This window comes from Gavialis gangeticus, unplaced genomic scaffold, assembly GCF_001723915.1.
Source record: "Gavialis gangeticus isolate Ggan-Ray unplaced genomic scaffold, GavGan_comp1, whole genome shotgun sequence".
Lineage (NCBI taxonomy): Eukaryota > Metazoa > Chordata > Crocodylia > Gavialidae > Gavialis > Gavialis gangeticus.
In genome coordinates this window covers 38,442,816-38,459,733 of record NW_017729027.1, presented here as the reverse complement: position 1 = coordinate 38,459,733, position 16,918 = coordinate 38,442,816, and the positions used below count along the sequence as shown (strand labels likewise).

General features: G+C 40.4%; 1 protein-coding gene across 5 annotated transcripts in view; it reads left to right on the top strand.

Moving 5' to 3' along the window:
* Positions 1-1,641: 1,641 nt before the first annotated feature.
* Positions 1,642-16,918, top strand: part of MCPH1 (microcephalin 1) — a 269,106-nt gene continuing 253,829 nt past the window's right edge. For all 5 annotated transcript variants that reach the window (XM_019520597.1, XM_019520596.1, XM_019520598.1 and 2 more), the window contains exons 1-6: positions 1,642-1,720; positions 1,878-1,969; positions 6,255-6,373; positions 12,983-13,067; positions 14,804-14,918; positions 16,130-16,264. In XM_019520597.1, coding sequence (XP_019376142.1) covers positions 1,702-1,720; positions 1,878-1,969; positions 6,255-6,373; positions 12,983-13,067; positions 14,804-14,918; positions 16,130-16,264 — 565 coding nt within the window. In that variant the 5' untranslated portion in view covers positions 1,642-1,701. The remainder of the gene's footprint in view (positions 1,721-1,877; positions 1,970-6,254; positions 6,374-12,982; positions 13,068-14,803; positions 14,919-16,129; positions 16,265-16,918) is intronic.

The window sequence follows — 16,918 nt, the reverse complement described above, 5'->3', positions numbered from 1 at the left end:
ACCTGCAGGGAGCTGCAGAAGCTGCTCTCCATTCTACCTGGCTACTACATGGATGTATGCGCACACACATGGATTTGGTGTCCCCTGCCTGATTGCCCTCTTCCAACTCCCCCCAACCACAAGCAGCCTCTTGCAGGATGACTTGAGAATCACTGACTTAGATGCTTATTACCATGGTGCTGAGTTGTACTCTCAGTTCTGTGATGGGCTGTTATTGTTTAGTGTGGCACTGTTTTTTTTTATTTTGGCTCTTGGGGGAATGGTATGTCAAAGAGCTGTGTTTTACAATGTGACTTCAAAATCACAAGGGTAGGACTTATCTCATTATTAACCTTCCATGTATTAAAAAATAAACCTGGTGTTGTGTCAGCAGACTAGCTGTGGATCCAGAAGGGGTAATTTGTTAAATTACAGGATACAAAGAGAAAATAAAATTGGAATCACTGCTTCAGCTGAAGAACAGGCATTTTTGCATTGCTTTCCCTCCCCCCCACAGCGCTTAATACATGTCACTACTTTGACTGTGAACAACGCCTGCACCTTACCGAAAACATTAAAAAAATCTGCAGACTCCATGATCCATAGTATTACATTTTCTTTGTGACAAGAAACAAATGCCCCTTATAATTTCACCATACATTGTCAAACACAAATAAGAAGCAAAGCCATCAATAAAGGTTTTTGACATTGATAAATACACATCCATCTGACAGGCGTAAATAGCTCTCACTAGAAACCTTTCTTTTAAAAACAACTCCAAAATTCTTTGAACATCTTGCAAACTAAATGAGAGGACAAGATGTGTGGTTGATGGGCCCTTTTCTGTTTAGATGTTATTATTTTGTAGACTAGAAGAACTTTTTACTGTTTTGAAAAAGAAAAGTACAGCTCTCCCTATGCCTGACAAAGGGTGTTTGTGCCCCAAAGCTTGCAAAGAGCAATTTTTCCAACTACTTAGTTGGTCTAATGCAGGGGTCAGCAACCCCCGGCACGTGTGCCAAGCATGGCATGCAAGGCCATTTTGCTCAGCATAACACCACCAGCCCAGGCTCTAAGCAGCTGCTCCCAGCAGGCAGCCGGAAAGCTGCAAACAGCTGCTGTGGGCACTCCGGCACCTTCCAAGGTAGATATTTTTTTTTTTTCAGCATTCTGGCCAAAAAGAGTTGCCTACCCCTGGTCTAATGAAAGATATCGTACCTACCCAAAGAAGCTGCCTCAGACCTATCACATGGATTTTTAAGCTGCAGAGGTGCCAGGGAAGCCAGCAATGCACAGCTGGCAATCCCTAGGGGAGAAGCAAGGCAAGCAGAAAACTGAGGGGTGACTCCTCCATCTCCTTTGCAAGAGGTGCAGTGTAACGTACTCCCCCTCACCCCATATGAAGTGGCATACGGGGTCTCAGCGGGACACACACTGAGCACCCTACAGCATTCCCTTCCCCTAAGGTCCCGCGCAGGCGCACGTAACCCCTAGCTCCCCAGCTATGATGTCATCCTACCTCAAGCCTGGCCCACTCAGCCGTGACCCCTGTAGCTCTGAGGCCCCGCCCCTGGAGTGACGCCTAGTTCAACCCTCCCCCCGCAAGGCACGGGAGGGGGTGGGGTCTTTCTCAAGCTTGGCCTCTGATTGGCTGGGGCGGCGGGGCGCAGGCGCTGCAGGCGGTTGGCTCGGAAGCGGTTTGAACGTTGGCGCGCGGCAGTTATGGAGTCTGTGCTGCGAGGTAGCGGCGCCGCGTGTGGGGGAGCGGGGCGGGAAAGGGGGGAGCGGGGCCTCCTGCCGCCGCCAGGGAGGCAGGATTTGGGCTCGACAAGGGCCCCCGCGCGTTTCCTGCTGTCACACGTGATGGACTGTGTTCATGACCCCTCTTCGTCCCCCAGGTGTCTCCGCCTACGTGGAGGTGTGGTCCGCCAACAGGACGGAGAATTATTCCAAGACCTTTGCGCAGCAGCTGCAAGACATGGGAGCCCAAGTAAGAAACGAGAGTGGCCCGGTGCCCACCTTGCTTGTTTGTTGTCCTAGTGCCGCCTCCTTGCGAGCGGGACTGTGTTTGCGGGGGAGACTCGCGGGCTGGGTGCTGCCGCTATATGCTGAGTTGGGAGCGTCAGTGTCACGGAGGGAATGCATTAAACCCGTCCACGTGTTGGCATCCGAAAAGTGTGGGTGTGCTAGGCGCAGCAAGATGTGTGGGTGTGAAGCAGGTGTGCTGGTCACGTGCAGCGGACTTGAGACAAATACATAGATCCGAGAAATGAAAATCTGAGTCTCCTGCTACAAACCCGTATTTTTCCACTTACCTCGTCAATGCTATACTGATACATACCTCAAACCAAGGACCTGAATTCTGCCCACATCTCCTCTAGGGGAGTAGGTTGTAGCATGTGGGTCTAAGGGCATAGGTAGGTTATTTGGGTGAATCTGATATCTTTTATTAGACCAACTTATAGTTGGAAAAAAAAATTCTTAGCAAGCTTTTGGGTTTAAAAACAAAGGGTTTTTCCCATATTTCCTCCATGCACTTGAAGTGTGGCCCTTGTAACATGGGGTTGTGGATTCTTTGTACACGCTCCAGTGATTTCTGCATAAAATATATTTTGACTTTCACGAAAACCACTAGCTATGAAGTTTTGAACCATAACTGGAATCAACTTGTATTTTGGATGTTTTGGCTTTTTCCTTCTTCCACAGTTTTCCCTGTTAGAGATTCTTAAAACCCTTGTTGTGTTTGTTCATGTGTTAGCCCTCAGTGCCATTTTAAGAAGGCATGCACACAGGTCCTGTGAGAGGGGAAGGGTGTGGGTGCAGTTGTACTGAGCCCCCTTTCCCCCCAGATCAGATCACTCTATTTCCTGTTTCCAAAATGGGAGGTGCCCCCCCCCCGGATGTACTGGACCCCCAAACTTTTCCACTTGCTCAGTTGTACCTCATTCTAACTTAGTAAATGATTGCACCCAGGACAGAGAATTGAGCTAGATTCTGCTATGTGTATATCACAGCTGGGTTTACATGAGTAAACAGTAGTAAAAAGGTATGTGGGGTTTGATTTTTTATTTTTTATTTTTTTTATATTTGGGGGGATTTTTTGTTTTGGGGGTTTTTAGTCACAATTCGCAAGCAGATATGACTCTCCATGAACATAGGGAATATGTCACTTGACTAAGAGGTTGCTAATTTACATACCTGGCTATAATTTCACTAGGACATCTTCCTGACTCTTTTTGGCTGCTTTGACAGCAAGTGACAGAACAAGTAGCAAAATTAATTTTACAAGTTTTCAAAAAATATTTTTTGGTCCATCAGTTAACAGTGCTTTTGATATTGCTTTGGGGCTACTGCCTTCTCTTCCTACTGTACTGCTGAGTATCCTTGGGGCTTCACTTGGATCAGCACCCTGACCAGACTTTACAGCTTAGTGGAAGAGAATCCCATGAAATTTAGGGTTCCCTGGGTTCACAAAAGAAAATGGGTCTCCTGTTCATGTATGAATGGAATTCTTGTTGGTGCCAACTGCCTTCAGATCATTCATAACCAGATAAATTGTAAGGTAGAAAGACCAAACTGATTCATTACTTAAGCCAAAAAGCAAAAGCAAATGAATTAGATTTAGAGAAATGCAAAAATGAGATACAAATATCTGTTTGCTAATTTCTCCCCTGGAATAGATTTTTGAAGTTCCCTGTAATTCCAGCAGCAAGCAATCCTGCCAGCTTCTTGGGTGATTCTCCAGCTTCCTTGGCTGGATTCCCTTTCTCCTCTGGGCTCCTAGTAAATACTACACCTCTTCTCACCACCCAGGGCTTAAATAAATTCACTTCTCATTATCACCTTCATCCCTCATTTCCTATTCTGCTTCCTGGGGAACATGCTTTTTTTCTGGTAGTCTATTTCTTTCTAAGATCTGGCACCTGCTTATTAAGTGTACCAGTACTCTTGGGTGTGCACTAGGCCATTTTTGATGCACATTCTATTCCATGTAAACATTCCCAGAATAGAGTTTCTTCCTACCTGTCTGATTAATATCTTAATAGAGGCTTTTTCTTGACATAGACTTAACCTTTGTCTAATGAGGAACACTGACCTGAGCTGACTATATGCAAACCCACAGTTGGTCCAAGCTGCTAAGCTATATCAGTATAAAAACATACTGAATATCATTTCATCTACAAACATGAGTGATCCAAATGAACATAGTTTATTATTAGCTGTTGATGGAGAACAGATATTACAGTGGTTAGCCCACCTTGGGGAATATGTGCATGAAGAAATAGTGCCCCACAAAATGAACCATTGTAGATTTGGGTACCCATTAACTTGAATTAAAGAGTAATAAAATGGATTTTTGTTACAAACAGATATGACTGTGATAAAAACAGTTGCATCTGTTCGTAGATATCCTATTTCCTTGAATAAATGGGTGCTATTTTAGGTAGCCATTTCAGGCTATAATCTTACTGAGATCTTCCTGTCTTTTTCTGGCTTCTCTGACAATGGATAACAGCACAAGTAGCAAAACGCACGGTTTTCAAGTTTTTTAAAACTTGTTTTTGTGTCATCATCTATTGGTACTTTTGCTATCATTCACTCAGATTGAAGGAAATTAGAATATCAAAAACAATACTGTATTTTCTGTAACAACGTATTTTCTGTAAAACATCCATTTTGTTCATTTTTGCCTCTTTTGCTTTCGTTTTAGCGTGTATAGGAGTGAAAGACCTCTGTACAGGGTGGATTTCGTTGATTTTTAATAATAAAAACACTATTTCTCTTGTCTGTTAGTTACCTGAGACGGTTGCTTATACTCTGTTTTCATATGGAGTTTTGCACAGGTCTTTATCTGTTCATTATTTAACTCTAGCTGTGTCTGTTTTTTTTCTCAGAGGCTTGAGGCTTTTTCTCAGAGGCAGAGGCTTGAGGTATTTGGTACGCACAAGCTTGTCTGTATTTCCCACTTCCTACCCCACTGCCCCAGATGATACAGTTGGTCCAATAAAAGATATCACCCACAAATCCTTGCTTCTAATTCCTCTCAATATATTTTTTTTTCCAATTTCATGTCTATCAAAATACTTACTGTATAGTAGACACCTCAGCTTTTCCAGTATTAACTCTTTTGATGGCTCAGTTAGTTTAAACCCCAGGAAAAGAGTCCATAATCCTGGTAAGTTTCTAGCATTGACTGTTAGAATTTAGTGGTGCCAAAGAGTTGCTAAAGCTTTTTTTCTTTTTAAAGTACCTGCCCCAATTACAATCAGAATTCAGTTTCAACTTTCACCATTCACCCTTTTTCTCTTTCATGTTCCAGTTTTTTTTCTTTAGTTTATTTTTAGAACTCACTACTTTTAATGGCTTGTTAGCTCGTCCCCACAGCCAATTTCCTTCTGCTCTTTCCCCAACATGGCCACTGAGAGAGCCTCTTTTTTTTTTTTTCATTTTCAGTAACATTTGTCAGATTATTTTGGCTCATCCATCAGAGTTCATTATCAGGTATTCCACTGCTTAGTTACTGTTGCAGTTGGACAGATAGCTACTTTACAATGAAACTAACTCCTTAGCCAAAGGTACTTCCATTTGAATAAAGGATCATCAAGGTTTAATGGCCATTCTTTGTTGTTCTGTGTTGCTATCTCCCATAGAATATTAATACAAAGATTGATTGTTTTATTAAACTTATATGCTGTCCTCGCCAAAAAATCAGGGTGTCTTACTATAAGAGAGAGACAGCATAACGGCAAACGGAGTATAAAACAAACCATCTTTAAACAATATCCCAACCTACCCTGGCTTGTTAAATTCCTGTCCAAATGGGAAGGTCTTATGGCATTACTGAAATGCTTTCTGAAGCATTTCTGGTGGGCCTTGAGAAGCAGGAAATTCAAAACTTAGGAGTGACTACCAAGAAAAGCCTCCCAAATGTGTTCACCAAATATGGTGGTGCACTGATGGTACTAGTAGGATGTTGCTTCTGGCTGGTCTTAGGAGTGTAGTAAGGTGTAAGAGAGAAGTATGCAGAAGTAAAAATATAGCAGAAAAGGTAGACAGACATACTATCTGAATAAAATGTTTTTTCAGAATTGCTCTTACCTTCCCTTTGCTCTCTTCTGTTGTTCTCACCCATTATTTGCTTATCATCTTTGGGGGTTTTTTTAGAGGGGTGGTGTTTAGTGCAGTAAAAGTGGAATGTTTTGTGTAGTTTAATGATGGTTGTAAGATTAGGTGGGTGGAGATATCCAAAACTTTCTACTTGTATATTTCTGTAGGTTTCAAAAACTTTTAACAAGCATGTAACTCATGTAATCTTCAAAGAAGGACATTTGGCTACATGGAGAAAAGCACAGCAGACTGGAGTAAAACTGGTTTCCATACTGTGGGTAGAAAAGTAAGTAATATTACATATTATGACTAGTTTCAGAAGGAAAGAAGAAATCTGAACCAGCGTTAAGACTGAATCATGCTGAAAATGAAGAAAAGTACATCAGCTGTTGTTTACTTGAAGTAACCTTTATACATATAGTCACTTTCTAGAGAGAACAAGCTGCATTTGGTATCAGCACTTGTAATTCAGGAAATATAATTAGTAATGTAATATCTCTCATACATTTTTTTTTATGTCAGCATCAGGAAGATGCTAATTGTTGATTGGGCAGCCGTCTTGTATCGCTGCTCAGTTATAAAAATGGCAGCTATAGGTATAGATTTTGCCAAGGAGGAATCAGTTTTTGTTACAGAGGGCATGGATGACAACATGATCCATGTGATGGCTTAAGAATTTTTTTCAGCAAGAGTCTGAAGGCACCTGTTTGAAGTGGGTGTCATGGAATAGCGACAGAAGGAATACTGTTTGCCTGTGACAGTGATTGCATGTATATTGTTCACATAACCATGGGAGCCATTAAAAATCTTCATCCTGAGGGCTCCGTCATTTAACTCCAAGTGACTTCAACTGTTTGGTCCTCCTGGCTGAAAGAGGATTCAGTTGTTCAACAGTGAGGTACAAGATGCAGCAACAAGAGTGGCTTCAGAAACACTATTTTTTTTCCATCTGGAATAAAAGCCTTAGTGGGTTATTGTCTAAAGTACATCAACAAGCATGGGGACAATGAAAAAGTGAGCCAGTGATCCACACCAACAGACTACACACAAAGTGCTTTAGCAGGATTTCCTGTTTGTTTTATTATTGATCCTCGTGCTACTATTTCAAGGTATGCTGGTTACCTTAAGGAGACCAAATCAAAGATTTTTTTTTTTCCATCTGAAAAATTAAGAAATAGTTGTTATACAAAAACTAGAACTCTTGGTTCCAATATGATACCTTTTATTAGACTGACTGGAAAATGGCAAGAAAACTGCAAAAATGAAGTTTATTTCCTACCTATGGGGACTTCTTATCATCTTGTACCATCTACACTTTTCCCAGAGCCTGATGAAGGGACTTTGATCCAAAAGATTGCAGAAAAGGACAATTTTCTTGCCATTTTCCAGTTGGTTTAATTAAAGGTATTATATTGGAACCAAGAGTTCTAGTGTTTTGTATGTCTTTTTGTTTCAGACCAACACAGCTACCAAGTACACCCCTGAAATTGTTTTGGCTATATGTGTTGCTTATATTCTTGCAAACCTCTACCCCTTACTTCTCATCACCCAAAGTGATTTGAATAGATGGATCATTAAGAAAAGATAACATCTGTTCTTCGTGATCAATAGAATTTCTGTTTTTCACAGGAAAATATAGTACTTGTTTCTGAGAATTGTAGTCTTTCCCAGTGGGAAACAAAGTAGTGTGCTGTGGTTTTTGGAACTTGCAATCTCATAGTTTATAGATAAATGTCAGTTACCCTGATCAAGACACCACTCTGTGAGTACTTCATGAGATTAAAGTTTGGTTTTAGAGGCTGTAATAAAAACAGAATTTGAACCTATCCAAGAAATCTTTTTTAATTTTGTAGCATAAAGTGATCGTTTTTATCACTACTATGTCAGCCTTGGGCAAATCAGGAATTCTTTCTGTGGCACCAGAAGATTCCTCTTCACAAGCATAAATTTGTATTGAGAACAAAGATGAACTTTGGACATAAAATTCCAGATACCAAGAGATTGTAGTATTACTCTCCCTGCATTTTATCCAGATTATGCTGATAAAGAAGAGAAACCATGGCATAACTTGGATGTCTGATCAGTCATAAAAATCTCTCAAAATGTCAAAAGGTACTTTGTGTTTTTCTAAACAATACAAAAGCACAGAAAAGCATCCTAGGATATCTTCAAGGTCCATACATCCTCAAGATAGTGTAGATGTGGATTTGCAGGCATTAGCCAATATTGTATTGGACAAAAAGGAATTTGTTGCTTAAAATAAGTGAACCATCTCTTTCTAACTTATATATTGATAGGAAAGATATTCAGTCAGATTTATACTGCCTCTTGCCTTTCAGTTGGTCTTAACCTAATAATGAAATTGCATTCTAAAAACTAGACTTGGAAAAATAATAGGGAAATTTTATCTGAGAGTTATATTTCTTCAAGTCTCTAGTATTTCAGGCTGTCTTTCCCAGATGCAAATCAAATTGATGGGTGATTCCATTGTGAATCTCTGACTATGAAATAATTATGTTTTGCAGGTGGCTAAGTGTATCAATGTGCAAGTAAAATTTGAAAGTTTGAAATCTTGTCTAGTCTTGAAGAGTACACTCTCCAGAAGGGACCAAATTCAACCCTAAACCTATAATATTGGGGTATGGACATACATAACACTTAGACAAGCTTAAACATAGCTTAAATTTGAAACAAAAAGATGTACAAGCCTGTTAAACAGGCTTAAAGCTTCCTGGAACAATTAAAAATATAGCTGGAAAATCAAGTGCTCTTTTGAATCAGTTCACTGTGAACCTGGGTCAATGTTACTTGTCGACACCAAGTATTCTATGACACTGGTCTGTTTGGCCCTATAGGATCTCATGCTGCATTGCTTCTTACTCCTTTCCTCTGCTGTAACTGGCTGCTCTGGCATGTGGTCAGAAGTGTACTACCCCCATTCTTTTTCCTTTTATTGGCACTTTTTGTCAACGAGTTCCATTATGCTGCTTGATCAATAAAGGCAATCTTTCTAGGAACCAGCTGTCTGCCTTTTCTGCTCCACTGTAATCCCTCATCATGTCCCCCTAGTTTCTGGGAAGCCAGAAATGTGAATCCAGGAACTCCTTTTCCACCCACCCCTATTTGGGACCTCAAGTCAGGCAGGCACACTGCAGAATTTGTTCAGGTGCAGGTTACTGACCTTTAATGAACTCATGTTTAGAAGAGAAGGGAAAGCAGAAAAGTAAAAAAAGAGCGCCTTTCACAGGTCACCTACCCACTAGGATCCCCAAAGTGTGGGTACAAGCATTTGCCCTACCCTTACCAATTGCCCACTGTGAGGCATGTTGGCTGGGTACTCAATCCCATCCTGTTTTCAGGGCCACACCACTTAAGTGCTTAAAAGGTGACTTTTCTACCAGGAGTGTTATGGCTCTGGTTGCCTCTGACTCTTTAAAGTTGCTAGATCAGTCTCCAATCAATGACATTTTGGAATTGTTCAGCTGTGTGTGTCCACACCTTAAAAAGTATGTGCTTCCTCAGAGTTACAGGAGCTCTAGGATACTAAAGGAAAAACATAATTTGACTAATTTAACATTTATCTTTTAAATTTAGCTGGTGCAGAAACTATAAACAATTGTTCACTTGCACAGATGCGTAGTAAAAACATTTGCTTTTATTTTGTACAGTCATCTGTTGGAATCCATATTCCAACAGTTAAAGTCACTTGGAGCTAAATGACGGAGCCCTCAGGATGAAGATTTTTAATGGCTTCCTTGGTTATGTGAACAATATACATGCAATCACTGTCACAGGCAAACAGTATTCCTTCTGTCACTGTTCCATGACACCCACTTCAAACAGCTGCCTTCAGACTCTTGCTGAAAAAAATTCTTAAGCCATCACATGGATCGTGTTGTCATCCATGCCCTCTGTAACAAAAACTGATTCCTCCTTGGCAAAATCTATACCTATAGCTGCCATTTTTATAACTGAGCAGTGATACACAAGACAGTAACCAAATAAACAATTAGTTGGGTAAAATGTGAAGTTTTGAGTGAATGCTACCTTAATTAACTTTCTCTGTCTCTAGTATTTGCCGCATTGTCTGTATTTTATGTCAAAATCTTTAGGAACAAGGATCATTTATTTATTTGTATCTGTCCAGAACACAAGGTTTCCATTTAACTAACAACTCTATTGCAGGTTTACACATTTGCAAGTCAGGAAATGCTAAAAAATAAAGATGGCTTGGAAGTAGAGAGAAAACCATCTTTCTTCGCTAAATATAGAAAAAAACTAGTGGTGGTGTCTGTTTGTGTGGCTTTCACCAGCTTGTTTTTACTATTAAAAATCTAAATGTCTGTTCCTTTATGTTTTTAAATGTTCCAGTAAAATGCATAGAATGGTACTGCTAGATGTACTATGCTATTCAGCTTAGGAGCACTGATTTATATTTAGACAGTCTTTTAATACCCTCTTAACTCCAATGCCTGATTTAATAGCAATGGACAAACTTGAATGAAATTTGACAAAGTAGTATTTACTGTTTTATTAAGACTTCATAATAAACCTAAAATGTTGGGAAATGCAAACAATGTTAAATACTAAAAGCTATCTCAAAGCACATTATTCTATGAGCTTTAAAAAGTGGACACTAAAACCCAAATGATAGTATCATTAGAACTTTATTATAGTTTTAAATTCAAGGTCAGCTACTCAACATCATGCAAATTTAAAGTCAGGAAATGCAGACAGTAAGGGCCTTGGAATTTGGCACTTTACTTGAGTTAAACTTTTATTGAAAGCATTCTGTATTAGAACATTGCAAAGAAGAATTTCAGTAAAGTCAAGATTAATGTTATAACATCTTATTACTTGACACTGCATCCTGTGAACAAAACAAATTATATAGCTGTGTAATAATTTATTTGCCAGTATTCTACTCTGAAATGGGGTGCTTCTAATAATGATATATTATAGTTATATCTGCGTACTTAAAAATGTAAGATCACTAGATGTCACTAGAATCACATTTTTAGTGAATTTTAAGGAACTCCTAATATATTGTTTAATGTTCCACAGCGCTTCCATAATCATTTCTGTATGGTTTGAAAAATAGTGGAATGATTAAATGATACTTCAGTGAGAACTAGTTAAAATTGTGTTTTAGTGTGACCTATATTAGTAGCCAAAATATTCCCCCAGTTTCACTCAGAGCGTTCACAAGTAGGCATGGATGGAATTTGGGCCCAGAAAGTTTTCAGCCCATGAGTTCTCATATAAGTTTTCAGTAGTGAAAATCAAAAGAAATATAGCTAACTGGGGTGAACTAATAGATCTGGCAATATAAATCTACGTGAGTAAAGCCCAGACACGGCCCATTTTCTCCATGGACACTAGAGAGACAAAAGCAGGAGAAGGGGGCTGTGGACTGGCATTACATTTGTGCCAGGAAAAGTGTCTTTCTCCCAGCACAAAAAGCCAGCATACAGAAGCTAAAGGATTTTTTTGTTTTATTTTTTTTGCAGAACAAAACTAGTTCTTCCATGAGAAAATGATGCTGGGTTGTTGGTTGTAGCTGTGTTGGTCTAAGGCAGGAGTGGGCAAAATGCAGCCTGCGGGCCGGATGCAGCCCGCCAGGCCATTCTATCCAGCCCGTGGGGCCCCTAAAAAATTTAGAAAATTAATATTTATTTGCCCTGGGCTGCCTGTCATGTGGCCCTCAATGGCTTGCCAAAACTCAGTAAGCAGCCCTTCGCCCAAAATAATTGCCAGCCCCTGGTCTAAGGACACAGGCAGGGAAGATTCTCCGAGTAGATGTGATATTTTTTATGTATCTATATATTTTATAAAAGATATCACATCTGCTCGAAGAACCTTGCCTGCCTATGAGAAAATGATAGCTCTGAACAAGGAACTTTAGAGCAAGCTGTTTTCTAGCACCCAGAAACCCCTGTATGCCTTTATGGTTTTCTCAAAGTCCCAAGAACCACATTGTCCCACAGTACTCTTTCCCACTCCCCAAGGGCTGAGAGGGAGGAAGAGCACTGGCTGCTGTGTGTACAATTGGGGATTGAGCTGTTAGGGAACCCTTTTGGAACCCTGCTTCCTGGGCCAGAACAGTATCCAGACTGTGCTAGGAGAGAGGACCGCCTGTCGATCATCAGGCTCCCCTAGTGGCAGGGGGACCCAAGGGGAAGTCCTGCAGCACCCCCTGGCAGAAGAGCTCACCTTTGAGTTGTACGTAGCTCTTCAGCCAGCAGGCTAGAACATCTGTACATCCCAACCTAATTTATTTAGTTTTACTTGTTTCCTGGAAATTCTTAGTGCTAGAATTGAACGCCTTTCCCTAGCCTAAGTGAAGAATGATAAAAGCAAATACCAGGTTACCTCTTTTTCTCCATCTGCTTAGCAGCTAAGATGTCCTTCTTTTTTCAGTGCCTGCCCACAACATTCTGTGGGCTCTGGTTTGAGAGAGCACTCTCAGTAAGGGGCCAGATTAGGTTTGCTAGTTGGTGAGAGATGAGGCCTTCAGTTTACAGAATTGTGGGCAAGGCCATAACTGAGGGACACGACTCATGCCAGAAAGCTTTTACACTGTTTGTTTCAGGGAGCTGAGGGGAGAAGAAGAAGGGAAATGACTTGTGGAGTCAAGTTTTCTGAACCTTCTACTTCCATTTTATTTCTAAGGACTGGCTTCCCATATTTATTTACAAATTATTGATGTTATAGGCTGTAACCATTAGTTCTAAGTCATTTTTTTATTCTAGGCATTTCTCTTGTCTTTAAGAGGTTTGACGTGTTATGTATTTTACATATTCACAGCTTTTCTTGTGGGGGAATGTTAGTGCTTCATTTACAGAGCTGAGGTAATATAATGTTTTGTTTAACTGCTTACTGAATTTTTTTATAGATGCAGAGAAACTGGTGTACGGGTTGATGAATCTTTATTTCCTGCAGTGTATGCCAGTGAAGGATTACCCCTACATATTAAAAAAGTGAGTGTATAATTTATAATTGATTTAAGGTTAGTAAATACATCTCTGAACCACGAGCCTTATTTGTTTTAGTGTTACACTCAGGATTACTCTAGGAGTCTTTTGCTGATTTTTGCCTGGAGAAATACAAGACGAACCAAAGCAAACTCCTCTGAGCTATACACACGTTTATTGGGATATTACCAATCAAGTAAAATTACCAATGGAAGCCACATACAGTAGAGAATTTAGTTATACTCACTACAAGGTTGTGAATTATCAGGTACCTCAGGACCTATCCTTGTAGTAAAGGTAAATTACTGGCCAGACTTCCAGATACTGTTACCCAGTTGATCACATCTTAAGTTGTTACCTAGCCACATGTTAATACAGTTAATGGTGTGATAACTTTGTGGTTTGTTTCTTGTTTTATTACACAAAAAAATGTGTGGCTGGTTCCTATCAAGCCATTAACTGAACATGGGCTTAGACCACAGGGTGGGCTTGCATATCATGGCAGGAAGTGTGATCCTATCTTGCCTTTACTTGCAGGTCTGCCAGGGGCCTCAGAGTCTTATACTTCTCAGATTTTAGACTTTTCTGTGTTACTGCCCATTCCTCTGAGATAACTATCTGTTAGCCAATTTAACAGGAGTCAGTAAATCTCTTGAGTCATGACATGTCACCATTGTCTGTATTTAGGGTTGTATTTTTGGCATTGGTGTGGTCACTGGCCTGTTTATCTCAACTCACTTGAAACATTACCTGATGCCTCTGGCCTCTCTGAGCTAGTCCTTGTTTTTCGGACTGAATCTGTTTTGGGGCAGCTTATCTGTGAGGAGGAATATTGTGACACCCATCACCAAGGAGTTTGGGGGCTCTTCAACAAAAGAAGCTTATAATTCTGGAACATCTTGCAAAGCTTACCTCTTTGACTCGGTATTTCTGGGTCAGTGAGGTGTCTTAAAGTAGAGAATATATAAGTGAATGGAGAATACATGCCTGAAAACACAGGCTTTGAGGAGATAAAGTGAGGGTAACATTTTCAAAACTGCTGAGTGCTAAAGGGGTATAGGTTGTAGCCGTGTTGGCTTAAGGACATAGGCAGTCAAGGTTCTTTGGGTACATCCAATATCTTTTATTAGACCAACTGAAATAAGTGGGAACATTATTCTTTGCAAGCTTTTGGGTACAAATACCTTTTGTCAGGCTGAGGAAGCATCTTGGTCTGTGCTTTTTCTATTCCATCCAGGAAGACCGCAGACCAACTGTAGGTGCTTTCTCAGCTTGATGAAGGGTGTCTGTACCTGAAAGCTTGCAAAGAATTTTTCCAGCTATTTTAGTTGGTCTAATAAAAGATAGCAGATTTACCAAAATAACCTTGTCTGTCTGAGTGCTAAATGGGATGTTACACTGCAGAGTACAGTAAGTAATGTGTTCACCCATTTTGGCAAGGTAAAGTAGTCCATACAGAATTCTGTGGTGGCACAGGTAAATTGATTTCTGTACCTGAGCTAGTTTCTTTAAACGTTGCATATCTCAACACTGTTCTGCAGTGTAAAAATAGGCTCTGGTAGACGTTCCACTTATGATATAATTAACTTGTCTCTGGGTCCCGGGGAGCTTTCAAAATCCAGTATAAAATAATTGTAGCTCAAAATAAGCTTAGGAGACAAAGGTTAAATATCTTTTTTAATTTAAGTAAGGTTTATACTGTGGTTAATGTATGTATTTATGTAGCCTTATGTATTTTATAGCATAAATGCATGCAACCAAAAGATTTTATTGAAAAAACACCAGAAAATGATAGAAGACTGCAACGAAGATTAGATAAGATGGCAAAAGAACTACATATACAAAAAAATGCTTCAGGTGAGTTAAGTATTTGCCAGGTTATTAAAAAAAAAACAAAAAAAAAACCCAACCAAAACAGATGCCAAAAAAACTTAGTGTCTTTTAATGTATAAGAACTCTGTAAGGTAGAATTTACTCTTTAAGTATTTTAAACACAAATTATTTTTAAGAGCTATTACAGTAGTTTTTGTTGATGAGAAATGAAGGGTGTTTTGCAGGTCTCTAAGAAATTCCATATCTTGAAGGAGGGGGTATTTTTGGAATTCAAAATTAAGTTTATGGCATTGTTAGGAACATCTTTGGGGAACAATAATTTCTAAGTACCATATTTGGTCAAATCCATGATGAAAGCTTCCCCCCCAATTTACCATTGTGGGGGGAGGGGGGAAGCCTCTTGTCTTGAACCTGAGTACATGTCGGGGGAGGATGGAGGAGGCAGGTGGCTGCTGCAGCTGCGGCTTGGGTTTGGAGTTGAAGCTGCAGGAGCCTCCTGACCCCTGTAACCTGCCCTCTCTGCCTGCCTCCCCCACCCCACATCACTTATCGTCTGCCGATCCCTGGCCACCATCACTTATCCTCTGCCATGGCTTTGGCCCTAGTCCAGCCTGAGGCACAGGATACGTGGTTACTTCAGCCCCATCCTAACTATGCAGCAATGGTAGTAGCAGCTCCAGGCCCTGTTCCCATTTTGGGCCCTGACTGGAGTGTCTACTGCTACAACAGCTGCTGCATGGCCAGGCTCCACAGGCTTTATGCCCTGGGCTGGAGCAGCACCAGAGCCAAAGGGTCAGCTGTAGAAAGGAGGGGTGGGAATACAGGTATTTGGTGGGGTGGGGAGCATCAGGGGATACAGGCACTGTGGTGGGGGGCAGGTACCAGGACATGCTGGCATGTAGAGGGGAGGAGGGAGGCAGAAGTGGGGATAGGAGGCAAGGGCAGGAGCAAGCCGCTTGATTCCCTTGCTACCTGCCCCCTTGCAGTGGTGTTGGGGGTGAATTTAAGATGATCATCTAAAAGTTAGGTTCTGTACATGGAAAATTATTTCAAATTTATAAATGTTGTGTCTTTAGAATCTAATTATTGGGGGGGTGGTCATTGAGTTTGGAAGCATCTTTGATTTGGATAAATACACTTTGAAATGTGAACTTCCTGTAACTTAAATGTGTACTCTCTCCACATATGAAAGACTTAATTTAACATGAAAACTGCAATTTCATTTTTAGAAACAGATATACCAGTTTTATTATTTGAGGATGATGGCTCGCTAGTGTACAGCCCTGTTAGTAAATTAAAGGAGCAATGCAATGCGATGGAAAGGAGAATAAAAGACATGAAGGACAAAAGGGAAAATCTTTCCCCTACTGGTAAGGAGTTGAATTTGTATAGTTTGTGAAAAAGCAGAATTGGCTACCATCCTGGTTGAATTATGATAGTTTCTTTTGCATATTTTGAAGGACCACAATATCTTCCATGTTCTGGTAATTATAGAGTGATATAGTCATGATGGTCCAGGAATTATGTAAGAAGCAGGGAATATTTTTGGGTGATAACTTTTATTGAAACAACTGCATGGTTGGGATAAAGTTAGACAGTGTTTCAAATTGAAAGCATTATTTATCAGGAACCTATTAACTAGTTACAGATCTTTGCAATGACAAAAATCCTGAGAAGTATTGTCCCCTTCTGAGAGTACAGAATATTACTACTACTCTTTTCTCTTGCCCAGTAATCTTCCAAATACTAAGGGATATCCCTCTTCCACTGCCCACTCTTCCCCGTGAGAGAATAAACCCTTTCTTTTATAGTCTGTCCTTTTTTGCGGCACATTTCATTTTGCACTTGGCCCTTTCCATGGTCTGTATGTCTGCATTGTATTTCAGAGATGGGTTGTAGGTAAAATAATTGGAGTTGGTGGCACTAGGTTGAGTGGCTGAATGATTTTTCTTGATTGCTTCCTGGGCTTGCAGGGACAATCCTTTTATGACAGGGGCAGGCTGGATTCAGCCTGCCAGGCCATT